At 41.8% G+C, this 14,074-nt stretch overlaps 1 protein-coding gene across 4 annotated transcripts in view; it reads right to left on the bottom strand.

Moving 5' to 3' along the window:
- CC2D2A (coiled-coil and C2 domain containing 2A) overlaps window positions 1-14,074 on the bottom strand; it is a 164,837-nt gene that overhangs the window by 104,980 nt on the left and 45,783 nt on the right. For all 4 annotated transcript variants that reach the window (XM_042984903.1, XM_042984905.1, XM_042984904.1 and 1 more), the window contains 2 exons: window positions 6,410-6,511; window positions 5,231-5,404 (listed from right to left, as the gene is read on the bottom strand). In XM_042984903.1, the coding sequence (XP_042840837.1) occupies window positions 5,231-5,404; window positions 6,410-6,511 (276 nt within the window). The remainder of the gene's footprint in view (window positions 1-5,230; window positions 5,405-6,409; window positions 6,512-14,074) is intronic.

Below are 14,074 nucleotides of genomic sequence, written 5' to 3' on the forward strand. Positions count from 1 at the left end.
CAAAAATAAATAAACATTAAAAAAATTAAGAAAAAAAAATCATAGCATCTGCAAGTAGAGACAATTTTACTTTTTTTTTTTTTTTTTCCAATTTGGATACTTTTTATTTCTTTTTCTTGCCTGATGGCTCTAGCTAGCCTTCTAGTACTATGTCGAATAGGAAAGGTAAGAGTGGGCAGCATCATCTTGCTCCTGATCTTAGAGGAAAAGCTTTCAACTTTTCACCATTGAGTATGATGTTAGCTGTGGGCTTGTCATAGATGGCCTTTATTACATTGAGGTACATTCCTTCTATGCCTAATTTATGAGTTTTTATCATGAATGTTTTAGATGTAACTTTGAAGTGTTTAGACCTCTTCTATACAATGTTTATGCACTCAAATGTAGAGAGGATTATGCCATTTTGCAAAGACTATGTTAAAAAGACAGCTTTCCTAGAGCCCAACTGTCCATCGATGGATGTGGTATATATATACAACGGAGTATTACTCAGCAATCAATAAGAATGAAATCTTGCCATTTGCAACTACGTGGATGGAACTGGAAGGTATTATGCTAAGTGAAATTAGTCAGAGAAAGACAAAAATTATATGAGGACTTTAAGAGACAAAGCAGATGAACATAAGGGAAGGGAAACAAAAATAATATAAAAACAGGGAAGGGGACAAAACAGAAAAGATTCATAAATATGGAGAACAAGTTAAGGGTTACTGGAGGGGTTGTGGGAGGGGGGATGGGCTAAATGGGTAAGGGGTAGTAAGGAATCTACTCCTGAAATCATTGTTGCACTATATGCTAACTAATTTGGATGTAAATCTAAAAAATAAAAGTAAATAAAATAATAAATAAATAAATAAATAAATAAATTTTTTCTTAACGTGTAATTTGAATCTAAATCATGAGAAAATATCAGACAAACTCAAGTTGAGAGACTTATTTAAAATAACTAGCTAGCATTCTTGAAACTTGTCAACGTCAAGAAGGATAAAGACAGACTGAGGAACTTTCCCAGATGGGTGGAGACCAAGGAGATATGAAGCCTCAAAGCAACATAGGATCCTGGACCACAAAAAGACAATTGTCAAAATTTGAATCAGGTTTGTAGATTAAGGTATTTTTATCAATATTAATCTCCTGGTTTTAACAGTTTATGGCTGTAATTTGTTTATATTTGGGGAAGCTGGGTGAAGGGTGTATGGAAACTGAGTAACATTTCTGTAATTCTTTTGGAAATACAAAATTATTCTAAATAAAAGCTATTTCCCTTCAAAAAAAAAAAAAAAAGACAGCTTTCCTTCATACTAATCCTTTCAATTTTACTCTTTCCCACTTCCAAAAAGAAACAAAAACAAAAACAAAAAAACACACCAGAATAATCAGAATAGGTGCTCCTGATTTGGAAATTCCAAAGAATTCAACTGGAAAAGGTACCTTCGTGCTCTAAATTTACTCTTACAATTTTCTGTAATCAAGGTCCTTAGAATTAAAAGGTGTTTGAATTAAAAATTTGTATAAAATCTAGCAATTCATCAAAATGCCCTAGAAATAGATTCTAATCACCATCATTACATAATGACAAACATTTCTAAACACTTCAACTTTTGCAGCAAATGCCACGAGAGACATTAAGTTGCACTCATGTATCAGATATAAGTACCAAACTATATGTGCATTTCAAGTTTGCAAGGCACCCATGTACTTAAAATGTGTATGGAGACTTACTGTATGGCTTTGCTGCTTTATTGGAGGATGTTAATCTTACGGTACTTTTCCACCCAACGGTAGGCAGACATCTTGCTCCAAGGGGCTTTAGATAGCTGTCACTAAATTATTTTAATTGCTGTCTTGAAGTTAACAAGTGTTATAATGAAATAATCTACCTGATGCTAAATAAAGGTTTTAGAATGTCCCCCCACCCCAAAGGAATTTTGTCAAATGTTTTTCCTGTATCTGTTAGGATTTCCTTTTTAAAACTTTTTATGTATGTATGTATGTATTTATTAAAAAGGCTTTATAATGTCTCCCCTCCCCACCCCAAAAAATGGAATTTTGTCAAATGTTTTTTTCTGTGTCTATTAGGATTTCCTTCTTAAAACTAGAATTTCCTTTTTAAAACAAAACTAAAAGGCAACCAATGGAATGGGAAAAGATATTTGCAAATGACATATCAGACAAAGGGCTAGTATCCAAAATCTATAAAGAGCTCACCAAACTCCACAACTGAAAAACAAATAATCCAGTGAAGAAACGGGCAGAAAACATGAATAGACACTTGCTCAAAGAAGACATCCAGATGGCCAACAGGCACATGAAAAGATGCTCAACGTCGCTCCTCATCAGGGAAATACAAATCAAAACCACTGTGAGATATCACCTCATGCCAGTCAGAGTGGCTAAAATGAACAAATCAGGAGACTATAGATACTGGAGAGGATGTGGAGAAACGGGAACCCTCTTGCACTGTTGGTGGGAATGCAAACTGGTGCAGCCACTCTGGAAAACAGTGTGGAGGTGCCTCAAAAAATTAAAAATAGATCTACCCTATGACCCAGCGATAGCACTGCTAGGAATTTACCCAAGGGATACAGGAGTGCTGATGCATAGGGGCACTTATACTCCAATGTTTATAGCAACACTTTCAACAATAGGCAAATTATGGAAAGAGTCTAAGTGTCCATCAGCTGATGAATGGATAAAGAGATTGTGGTTTATATACACAATGGAATACTACGTGGTAATGAGAAAGAATGAAATATGGCTTTTTGTAGCAATGTGGATGGAACTGGAGAGTGTTATGCTAAGTGAAATAAGTCATACAGAGAAAGACAGATACGTTTTCTGTCTTATGTGGATCCTGAGAAACTTAACAGAAGACCATGAGGGAGGGGAAGGAAAAGAAAAAAAGAGGTTAGAGAGGGAGTGAGCCAAACCATAAGAGACTCTTAAAAACTGAGAACAAACTGAGGGTTGATGGGGGATGGGAGGGACGGGAGGGTGGGTGAGGGGTATTGAGGAGGGCACTTGTTGGGATTAGCACTGGGTGTTGTATGGAAACCAATTTAGCAATAAATTTCATATTAAAAATTTGTTTTTAGTTTTATTGAGATATAATTGGCATATCCAAATCTTTTTGCTAAAAAAATAAATCTTTTTTTTATTTTTATTTATTTTTTTATTTTTTTATTTTTTTAATTTTTTTTTCAACGTTTTTTTTTATTTATTTTTGGGACAGAGAGAGACAGAGCATGAAGGGGGGAGGGGCAGAGAGAGAGGGAGACACAGAATCGGAAACAGGCTCCAGGCTCCGAGCCATCAGCCCAGAGCCTGACGCGGGGCTCGAACTCACGGACCGCGAGATCGTGACCTGGCTGAAGTCGGACGCTTAACCGACTGCGCCACCCAGGCGCCCCAATACATCTTTTTTTTAAATGTTTGTTTATTTATGAGAGGGGGCAGGGAGGAGCAGAGAGAGAGGGAGACAGAGGATCTGAAGCAGGCTCTGCTTTGTTAGCACAGAGCCCAACGCGGGGCTCGAACTCATGAACTGTGAGATCATGACCTGGGCTGAAGTCAAACACTTAAATCATGAAGCCACCCCGGTGCCTCCAAATCTTTTTCTTCCTTCCTTCCTTCCTTCCTTCCTTCCTTCCTTCCTTCCTTCCTTCCTTCCTTCTTCCTTCCTTCCTTCCTTCCTCTTTCTTTCTTTCTTTCTTTCTTTCTTTCTTTCTTTCTTTCTCCCTTTTCTTCCTTCTTTCCTTCCTTCGTTCCTTCCTTCGTTCCTTCCTTCGTTCCTTCCTTCGTTCCTTCCTCCCTTTCCTTCCTTCCTTCCTTCCTTCCTTCCTTCCTTCCTTCCTCTTTCTTTCTTTCTTTCTTTCTTTCTTTCTTTCTTTCTCCCTTTTCTTCCTTCTTTCCTTCCTTCGTTCCTTCCTTCGTTCCTTCCTTCGTTCCTTCCTTCGTTCCTTCCTCCCTTTCCTTCCTTCCTTCCTTCCTTCCTTCCTTCCTTCCTTCCTTCCTTCCTTCCTTTGTTCCTTCCTCCCTTTTCTTCCTTCCTTGCTTCCTTCCTTGCTTCCTTCCTTCCTTCTTCCCTCCCTCCCTCCCTTTTCTTCCTTCCTTCCTTCCTTCCTTCCTTCCTTCCTTCCTTCCTTCCTTATGTCCAACATGACGCTCAAACTCACGACTGTGAGATCAAGAGTCACACATTCTACTGACTGAGCCCACCAGGTACCCTGAATTTCTTTCCCTTTTAATGCTGAATACTTTTCCATCGTATGTCTACACCAGTTTGTTCATCCATTCATCTGTTGATGGACACTTGGGTTGCCTTCACCTTTTGGCTATTGTGAACAATGCTTCTATCAGCATAAGTGTCCAAGTATCTGTTTGAGTGCCTGCTTCCTATTCTTTTGGGTCTAAACTCAGAAGTGGAATTGTGGGACCATAATAATTCCATGTTTAAATTTTTTGAGGAATAACCAGGCTGTTTTCACAGCAGCTCCTCCATTTCACGTCACCATCAGCAATGCACAAGGGTCTAGTTTCTTAAAATCCTTGTCCACACTTGTTCTTTTCATTTTTTAAAAATAATAGCCATTCTAATTTGTGTAAAATGGTATCTCGTTGTGGTTTAGATTTGCAGTTCTCTAATGATTAGTGACGTTAAACATATTTTCATGTACTTATTGCCCATCTGTAGATCTTCTTTGGAAAGATGTCTATTCAAGTCCTTTGTCCATTTTTTTTTTAATGGTGTGTTTTCTTTCGCCTCACATATACCTCCCACGATGATAGAATCTGAGCTGTAGCTCGGGTGTGGAATGGGGCATAAAAAACTGATCACCTGTAAGGTTGTGGGAAGAGAGAGCAGGCGTCATGTGCCTTGGAGAGGTGAACAATTTGCATGTGAAATGAATACTAACACCGTGTGGATCTAGCAACAAGAACCTGCAAGCCACATGGTTGGGCTTTTCTCTTTTTCCACCAGAAAGAAATGGACAGATTTAATCAAGGTCCTTATTACCCAAACCGTGGGGTAAAATCAGCGGCTGCAGAAAGTAATGGCAATGTCGTATCCCCATTGCTTTCAATGAAGACATGGATGAGCTGCGTGGTGGTGACAAGTCTGTCCTCAGCCACTCCCTGGCAAAGATGTCATCACCATCACCAGTGTCACCATTGTGGTCAGTAACATCATCATCATCCCTCTCCTCATAACCGTCGTAATATTAAATACCGTTTTGTGGATTCCCTGCACAGGTGGCTCTTCTTCCTCTCCTTCCTCCTCCTCTTGGGTAGTTCCATCTCTATTTTTTGCTTTCGGTTTTTCCTCTGATTCCTCCGGTTCAGGATCAAAGTTGAAAGTGAAGAAGTTATAGGCTTCTTCGGCAGAAGGGAAGCCAGGTGGGACCTATGGAGAAACAGCAAGTAATAGAACTTCAGGTTGCGTAAGCCGAGGTGAGTGCCGGGTGCTAATGGTACTGGGCACATTGGAGGCATCCCACACGTGTTACCTTTGTCGAAGGTCCGAGATGACCCATCACAAACTTTAACAAAGTGCAGCAGGCAGTTGGGGGCTTCCTCTAATACTTTCACGAGTTACTTTTCTTTAATAAGCTAGCGAACATTCTAATAAGCATATCAATATCTTATGTACAGCAGTAAAAGCTTTTGAAAAGATGATTAAGATGCCAAAAAAAAAGAAAAAAAAAGAAAAAAGTAGATTCATTATTTTATAGGCCACTGTTGAGATAGTTTTGTTTAATTAGGAGCAATTCAGGGGTTTGTTAACTTTTTTTTTTTTTTTTAATGTGCTTTTTCGGTTTTGATTCCTCCTGAGTTCCTACCCCGTTTTTTCCCCATAATGAAAGCTGGTACAACTGCAGAGCTGAACAAATAATCTTCCTGCTAACATTTCCTGCCCTGCCCTGTACTCCTCTTCATCCAGTCAGACAGTATTCTAATCTCTCCTAGTAGATTCAAGCATTTATTTATTTATTTATTATTTTTTACAGTTTATTTGTTTTTGAGAGAGAGAGAGAGAGAGAGAATGCATGTGAGCAGGGGAGGGGCAGAGAGAGGGGGAGAGAGAGAGAGAGAGAGAGAAATCCCAAGCCGGCTCTGCGGTGTCAGCACAGAGCCCGACTTGGGGCTTGAACTCACGAACCGTGAGATCATGGCCTGAGCCAAGATCAGGAGTCAGATGCTTCACTGACTGAGCCCCCCAAGCGCCCCTAGATTTAAGCATTTTAAAAGTAAGAATCAGTTCTCATGCTTTTCTCTTGCATACTCCACGGCAATAAGAGTCGGGCTATATATATGGGCATCTCTCACTGGATATATTTGAAAAACACAAACAGGCCAACAAAACACATGATTTAAAGCAGGCATGATTTAAAAAGACAGGCTTTCTCACCGGGGGTTTAGTCTTGATTTTTCGTACAGAATCACGGAACTTTACTCTCGAGCGACTTTGGGAATCATCTTCTTGTTCAGTCTTTTGTGCCTCCTCCCCTGGCTATAGGAGTGGAAAATAGGATAGACAGAACACTTAAATCAAGAAACTAAACATGTTCTAAAATAAACATGAACTCTCAAAGGGGAAACCTCAGACCATTGGTGTAGACCACCATTCCCAAGGTATGAAATGCTTACAAATGTCAAATATATTTGAAGGTTAAGGTTGCTGAATATTTTCTTACTTCTGTCTCTCTCAAGACTCGACAAAGATAGAATTTTATACTCACTAGGCCCTAACATGACAAATGCTATTTCTTCTGCAGATCAATAGATAACGTAGTTCATAGAGGACCATTTCCAAACAGTCTATGACGGAAAGCATCAATAATGTCTGAAAGTGACTGTATCTGACCAACAGCCTCCAGGACACGAGGCCTGTCCTTGCAAACCCCTGGAGGGGCCCTTCCCACTGGAAACGAGTTCCGCCTCTGATAGCTCAAAGTGCTAATTCTCATTATGGGGCTCCCTTTGTCCTCTGATCAGGCCAATCCACCAGGGGCTGTCCTCACTTTGTCCCCATTTCTGCTTCTAATCCACTCCTCCTAGAACCCGAGGATTCCTTCTTTCCCACCCAGCACAATCCAAATGCCAACCCTTCCTTTGGAGCGACTCTAAGCCATTCTAGTAGCATATCTAGACATTCATAGTAAGAAGGGACACACTTATCCTACGTGCAGATTATCATCTGTGCTGAGACTTGTGTCACACCATGGAATGACTTTAGTTAGGGCGAGCGGAATATAGTACACCCATACTGGGGCCCCTCCACCTATGCTTCTCAAGTCCTGCCTGTTTTTCCAGACCATGCAAAGCTACTTCCTTTCTCACACTACTCTTTTCTAGAATCTTATTGTCTGAGGCACATCAGGTGCTGCTTGGTATAGCTTAGTAATCAAACCATGGACTCTGGAGTCTGACTGCCTAGCCCTGAATCCCAACTCCATCACTTAACAGCTTAGGCCACCTGCTTTGAGCATCAAATAAGGCCATGCACCTAAAATATGCCCCTAGTTACGGCTCAGTAACGGTGGGTCTTAGTGTCACATTCTTAATTTTCTTCTTACGTGTCTTTTATCTTCCTAGCTTGTATGTACATCGTGTGGCTAGAAAAGTTTTATTTTAGTCTGCCAGAAATTAGAGCCTGATGCAAGGGTCTTTTGTGCCTGATTTTTGTGGCTTATTTTGAAAAGTGGTACCAAAGAACAGGAGTTGGGAACTGGGGAGAATGAAACAGGAGGAAAAGCCAATTCTGGCGAATGTTACTGAGCTGGCTAATGCGGTGGTGACCAGGGCTCTATCCCACTGGAGCCCCGCTGAGGACAGTGCTTCTCAGAATTGCCTGCCTAGGACATGGAAGAGTGGATCCTTGTCTCATGGCTTCTGTTCCCAGTGTGCAAGAGTTGCCCCAGGCTCCTGGCCCTTCCAGTTTTGTGAAAGTCTCAGAATGGCTGGGCGGGTCTCCACAGGCCGGTGGCGAGAGCTTGAGATCCTTGAGTGCAATAAAACAGGGTGCTATGAAATTTCACCCAGGTACAGCTAGATGTCCAGCATGACCAGAATAAAAACGAGGTGTCGGTCGGGGCACCTGGGTGGCTCAGTTGGTTGAGCGTCTGACTTCGGCTCAGGCCATGATCTCGCTGTTCGTGGGTTCGAGTCCCGTGTTGGCCTCTGTGCTGACAGCGCAGAGCCTGGAGCCTGCTTGGGATTCTGTGTCTCCTTCTGTCTCTGCCTCTCCCCAAAATAAATAAACATTAAAACAATAATTAAAAAAATAAAATCTTTAAAAAAACAACGAGATATCAGTTGGGTATAATTTACCATAGTATCAAGAGAATATATGCCATTCCCATTTGTGTAAAATTCTACGTTTTTCCTTTGTTTTCTCATTTCGCAGTATTAAGTTAGATTCAATAGTTATATACCAACTCAACCATATAAAAGTTGAAGCTTCACTGGAGAGTAAATCCCACGGTGCAATGCAAAGTATGGAGTTGTTGGTCTTGGTAAATTCCAGAATTTGAAATGTTGTTTTGATGAGGAAAGAAGCAGATGAATGTTATTCAGTGTAAGGACAAATGATTTTAAAATATTAGGGTAGAATAAAGAGCCGATTCCAGGGCTTGGTCAGGGGGATTTCCAAAGCTCTGTCAAGTCTGATCCTCTCCCGAAATGGGGCTAAGCCTTTCTCGTGTGCTGTTGAAGATGCCTTTCTGCCCCTGTCTGCCTCAGAATCTGCCACCTTCTACAGCTCATGGGACAGACTGGTGGGTTTGAAAACATGGAAAATAAGCCAAGAGGCCAACCGCTGGGAGAGGGGGCAGATTGGTTCTGAACAGGCAAGCCTTAGCTTTCAGAGATCTGTGAGAAATGGTGTGAATAAAACATGAGACCCGACAGCAAGTCTAACACTGGTAGTTTAGAAAATAAAATCAGTAGGTTAAATTCCAGGTAGCCCAATATGTGCATACCGACAGTTTAGTGTTTTATGCGTTTTGTTCCTTCCCATCTCTTCCTGTACTTTCCTGGCTCAGAGGATATTACATTCACACAATATAATTTCATTGGCGTGCTTCATTTGCCAGAGTGGTGGTTTTATCACAGTGTATATACACTTGATATAAAAGTCTGTTATGTAACTTTTATCAAATCTAAAATGATATTTATATTGGTACGGTAAAAAAATAAATTATATTAGTACATTTAAGGTCATTAAATGTACTTAAAATGACTGAGTGGGTGGAATTAAATTTTAAAGAACTGTTACCTATAACACATTTGTATAATCTTAAAGTACTAAAGTACATTCAACTTCAAGGCAGCAAATACTGAGTGCCGATCACCACATAGTCCATGCATCCAGCTGGCATTTTTTGTCACCTTTGGATTTATTGTGTCCTCTACGAAGGCTCTATAGGCCTCTTGTAATTTGAACAAGACAATCTTAAGTCCCATTACTTTTACCATAGCACAAATACAAAATATAGTAGTTCAAGCCCTAATCTTCTCTTCTAAACTACCATTCAACATTTTTGATTCCCTAAGAGACATCCTAATCTGTATCGTCTTGTAGACACCTGAAATTTTTGTATATGCTTCATACTAGTCAAGATACTAAACGCGATACCTGATTTGCAAATAATTTCTCCCACTCTGTGTTGTCTTTTCTCTTTCTTGATGATGCCCTTTGAAGCACAAACGTTTTTTAATTTTGGTGAAGCCCAGTGTGTCTATTTATTCTTTTGCTGCAGGTGCTTTTGGAGTCATGGGTAAGAAACCACTGCTTAAATTGAGATAACTCAAATTTTATATAACCTAACCTCATGGCTGGAGTTAAGTGCCCTTTCTGTGGGCTCCAAATGTTTTCCAGCACGGAATTTAACCACCTTGTCTCCACATTGTCCGTTAATGTCTGCGATCCCCACTGGGCTCTTCTAGGTTGGGCTATTGCCATCCATGGTAACGTTGTGTTGTCAGAGCCAATTGGACACCGGCCAGGAAGGCGTCTGTTGTAGATGCTGGCTGGGCAACACATAGACTACATCAAAGAATCAGGTCTTGGGACAGTGAACCAGGCCCACAAATGAAGGAATAATTCTGGTCATCTCTAGCGGAGGCCAAATATTCAAATGTTCTGCTATTTTCACTTTAGTATTCACGTGTTTTTAGACATTTGTGTTTTGCTTTGTTCTCATACAAAATAAAAAGAAATGCTAAAGAGAATAAACAGAGGTTGGTGTTGGTGAATTCGGATTACCGACCAGTATTTCCAACCGTTTTCTCCTTTTCCCTCTTACCCTACAGTCTCTAACAATAGCTAACTCTTACATAGAAAGGGCTCCCCATGTGCCAGACAGTGTTGAAAACAGCGTTAACATGTCTGAGTCCATTGAATCCTCAAAACAATACCAAGAATTAGGTTCTAGTAGTATCACCTTTTACAGAGGTGGGAAGTGGGGTCCAGAGGGTAGGTAAATTACATGTCCAAGGTCACACAGCTGGTGAGTGAGGTTGCCAACATTTTAACGCTGGGCAGCTAAGGTCCAGCATCTGGGCTCTCTCCTTTGCTCAATAGGATATAAATGGACCACTTTTGGATATTCCTTCTGGGTTGAGGTACATACACATCAAGAAATATGCCTGAGAGATGTTCTGTTAAAAACCTGAGATCAGGTCTGAAAAAAAGGCCGCTGAATCAACTGTTAATGTAACTTGGCTGTTTCGAACCCTCATCCATGGTATTGAAGTCCAACATTGGAAGAGTCAGAAAAAAAAAAAACAACCCAAAAAACTGTGGAGTCCGGCCTGTGTGTCGCAGTTTCACAGGAAAAGGAGTTACTCCTTCCTGCCAGGTCAGCCGGTCCCGTCAGGGAGAGCTGCCATGCGTGGAGGTCTCTGAGCCATGAGCTGAACCCTGTACCCCCCCCCCCCCCCCCCAGTTACTGCCCACCTAGGCTTACTCTTCTCTTTGGAAAGTTATACAGTCTCTGCTGGCCGAATCAGACTTTCAAAAGGCACCATCGTGAGTAACCTGAATCTAAAGAAATGTAAAAATGAAACTGAATATTGAAGCGATTTCATTTTCTAGGCCAAAATTTACAAAGCTGATGCCTTTCCTTCTTCTTTGTAATTGGCTAAGGTAAACATGCGTGTTTATCTCATTCAATGTGCCTGAGAACTGATTTTTCTTTACCAAGACTTTTTTTTTTTTTTTCTGTGGAGCGCTAAAACCATCCAGTATTGTTATGGTTCCAGGGCTGTGCTAAAAGCAATTTTACATGCCATTTCCACCTCATTCACCCAAATTCACTTTGACAACTCGGGATCATCAAGGAGGAAAAAACAAAGGGAGGTTTTTTTTTTTTTTTTTTTTTAAAGCCAATGGACTGGAAGATGAGTTACAGCCAAGATCTGGGAGCCCCTGGATCAGCTAAGTGAAGACTAAGAGGGTTAACCCTGTCCCACTCTTGGAAGTGACCTCTAGGCCCTCAAGGCCACATTGTGTCTGAAGTTACATCTTTTTTTTTTTTTTAAATTTTTTTTTTAATGTTTATTTATTTTTGAGACAGAGAGAGACAGAGGATGAACGGGGGAGGGGCAGAGAGAGAGGGAAACACAGAATCGGAAGCAGGCTCCAGGCTCTGAGCCATCAGCCCAGAGGCCAACGTGGGGCTCGAACTCACGGACCACGAGATCGTGACCTGAGCTGAAGTCAGACGCTCGACCGACTGAGCCACCCAGGCGCCCCATTTTTTTTTTAATGTTTATTTATTTTTGAGAGAGACAGAGACAGAGCGTGAGCGGGGGAGGGGCAGAGAGCGAGGGAGACACAGAATCCGAAGCAGGCTCCAAGCTCTGAGCTGTCAGCACAGAGCCCGACATGGAGCTTGAACCCATGGACCATGAGATCATGACCTGAGCTGAAGTCGGATGCCCAACTGACTGAGCCTCCCAGGCGCCCTGAAGTTACAACATCTTATCTCTTCTCTTTCCTGCTCAATTTCTCCTTTCCTTGCCTATCATTTCCATTTCAGAAATATTTATTTCTTAAAATGTTTTAAAAAGATAACTTTTCTGAAAAAAAATTAAAAGAGAAGGCAGTTGATATTTGCCTTGTATGTTGCTTTGCAAATTTGCCATGTGGGCAGAGGGAGAGACTAAAGACAGAAGCAAACCATTCTAGATTGGTAGGTGGCAGTTTTAATCAGCAAGGGAAATTATGAGGCATGCCTGCAAGAGAAGGAGACTCCCACGCCTGCCTGCCAAATCTTAGAAGTCTGTACAGAGGTCCGAACTGGATTCAGTCAAGTATACCAGACAGATGGCCAACACCACATTTCTGTCTCAAGGCTGTACCCCGGGGACAGCTTCTGGGAGTGGGGAAGGCAGGTGGAACACACATTTCCATGACTGGGGAGGGAGTGAGAAGCCTCCAATTGCCTGGGTCCAGCTCGCGGGTCAACCAGCGGTCACGTCTTTTTGATGACCTCTTCCAACACCTCAAATCCATACAGTGGCTCTTAGGGGATATAGACTATAATGGATATAAGTCAAGGTCCTGCTCACAAAAAGCAATAAATACTCTATAAGCCAAGGGAGTATATTTTTACTTCTACAACTTGAAGCTTTATTTGGGATATCATATTCATGGCCCACGCACAAGTGAGAGCTGCCATGATTTTGTGAAATGACTATCAATCAGGAAGTGTAGGTAAGCTCAGATATAAGAGACCAGACCCTGCTATCATTTAGCCCATCTGACCAGACGCTGGGATCCACACACCTACCCACATAACTAAAGTGCTTGTGTCAAGCTGATGGGATTTTAGGTAGTTTTTCTTTATTTTCCAATATTTCAGAATTATGGCTCTTACAATGAAGAAAATAATTGGAATCAAAGAAAAATAAATGTCTTCTCAGCAGAGTGGAGTAATAAACTACCATAAAACCATTTCATCAGACCCACGGAGTATTCCCACTGAGGAACCATGGGCCACGTCACATGTGCACAGCTGTAACTTTCCTTGTAGTCATGCGATCTTTGGCTTGTTTGGGATGAACGTGACAAAATTTTATTACATCTCATTACAGAAAAAGAGAAGCCATCCTCTAAGCAATCAGTGACCTTCCCACAGAAATTCCTTCATGCCTGTGTTGTCTCAATAGTGAAAAACAACCCAAATCGTCATCATCAACAACAAACAGTTGGACTAGATCTGCAAACACTTCACTGAGCCATTGGCTCTGCTCTTTCCTTCCTTCTTCCACCCTCTTACAGGCTTGTCTTTCTTCATCTACTTCTTTTATTTTATTTTTTTATGTTTATTTATTTTTGAGAGAAGAGAGAGAGAAAGAGAGACAGAATGCAAGCAGGGGAGGGGCAGAGACAAAAGAAGACTCCGAGGCAGGCTCCAGGCTCTGAGCTGTCAGCACAGAGCCTGACACGAGGCTCGAACCCACGAACTGCAAGATCATGGCCTGAGCTGAAGTCAGAGGCCCAACCGACTGAGCCACCCAGGCGCCCCAATCCTTTATCTCCTTCTGACAAGACTTTCTATCTTGTACTGCTTTCTGTCTTCCTCATGGGCCAAAGGTCAAAACCCTCCTCATTCAGTCTTCTGTCAGGAAACAAAGGCCTCTCCAAACTTCAAAACTCACTGCAGTAGAAATGTGTCCTAAACCCGTTTCTCCAGGCCCGGTCCTTTCCTCTGTATGTATCTCTAGATGTATCTAGACATCACAGGAGCACACATGGAGATGCCCCTCAGCCCCTCAGGTTCAAACAAAAATCACTCCTGTGCATTCAAACCACCTCCCCATCCTATGGCCGACTGCTTGCCATGGCTTGTAGAAAACGATCGAAGCTCGGGGCGCCTGGGTGGCTTAGTCGGTTAAGCGGCCGACTTCAGCTCAGGTCACGATCTCACGGTCTGTGAGTCCATGAGTTCGAGCCCCGTGTCGGGCTCTGGGCTGATGGCTCAGAGCCTGGAGCCTGCTTCCGATTCTGTGTCTCCCTCTCTCTCTGCCCCTCCCCCGTTTGTGCTCTGTCTCTCTCTGTCTCAAA

This window comes from Panthera tigris, chromosome B1 (genome assembly GCF_018350195.1).
Source record: "Panthera tigris isolate Pti1 chromosome B1, P.tigris_Pti1_mat1.1, whole genome shotgun sequence".
Lineage (NCBI taxonomy): Eukaryota > Metazoa > Chordata > Mammalia > Carnivora > Felidae > Panthera > Panthera tigris.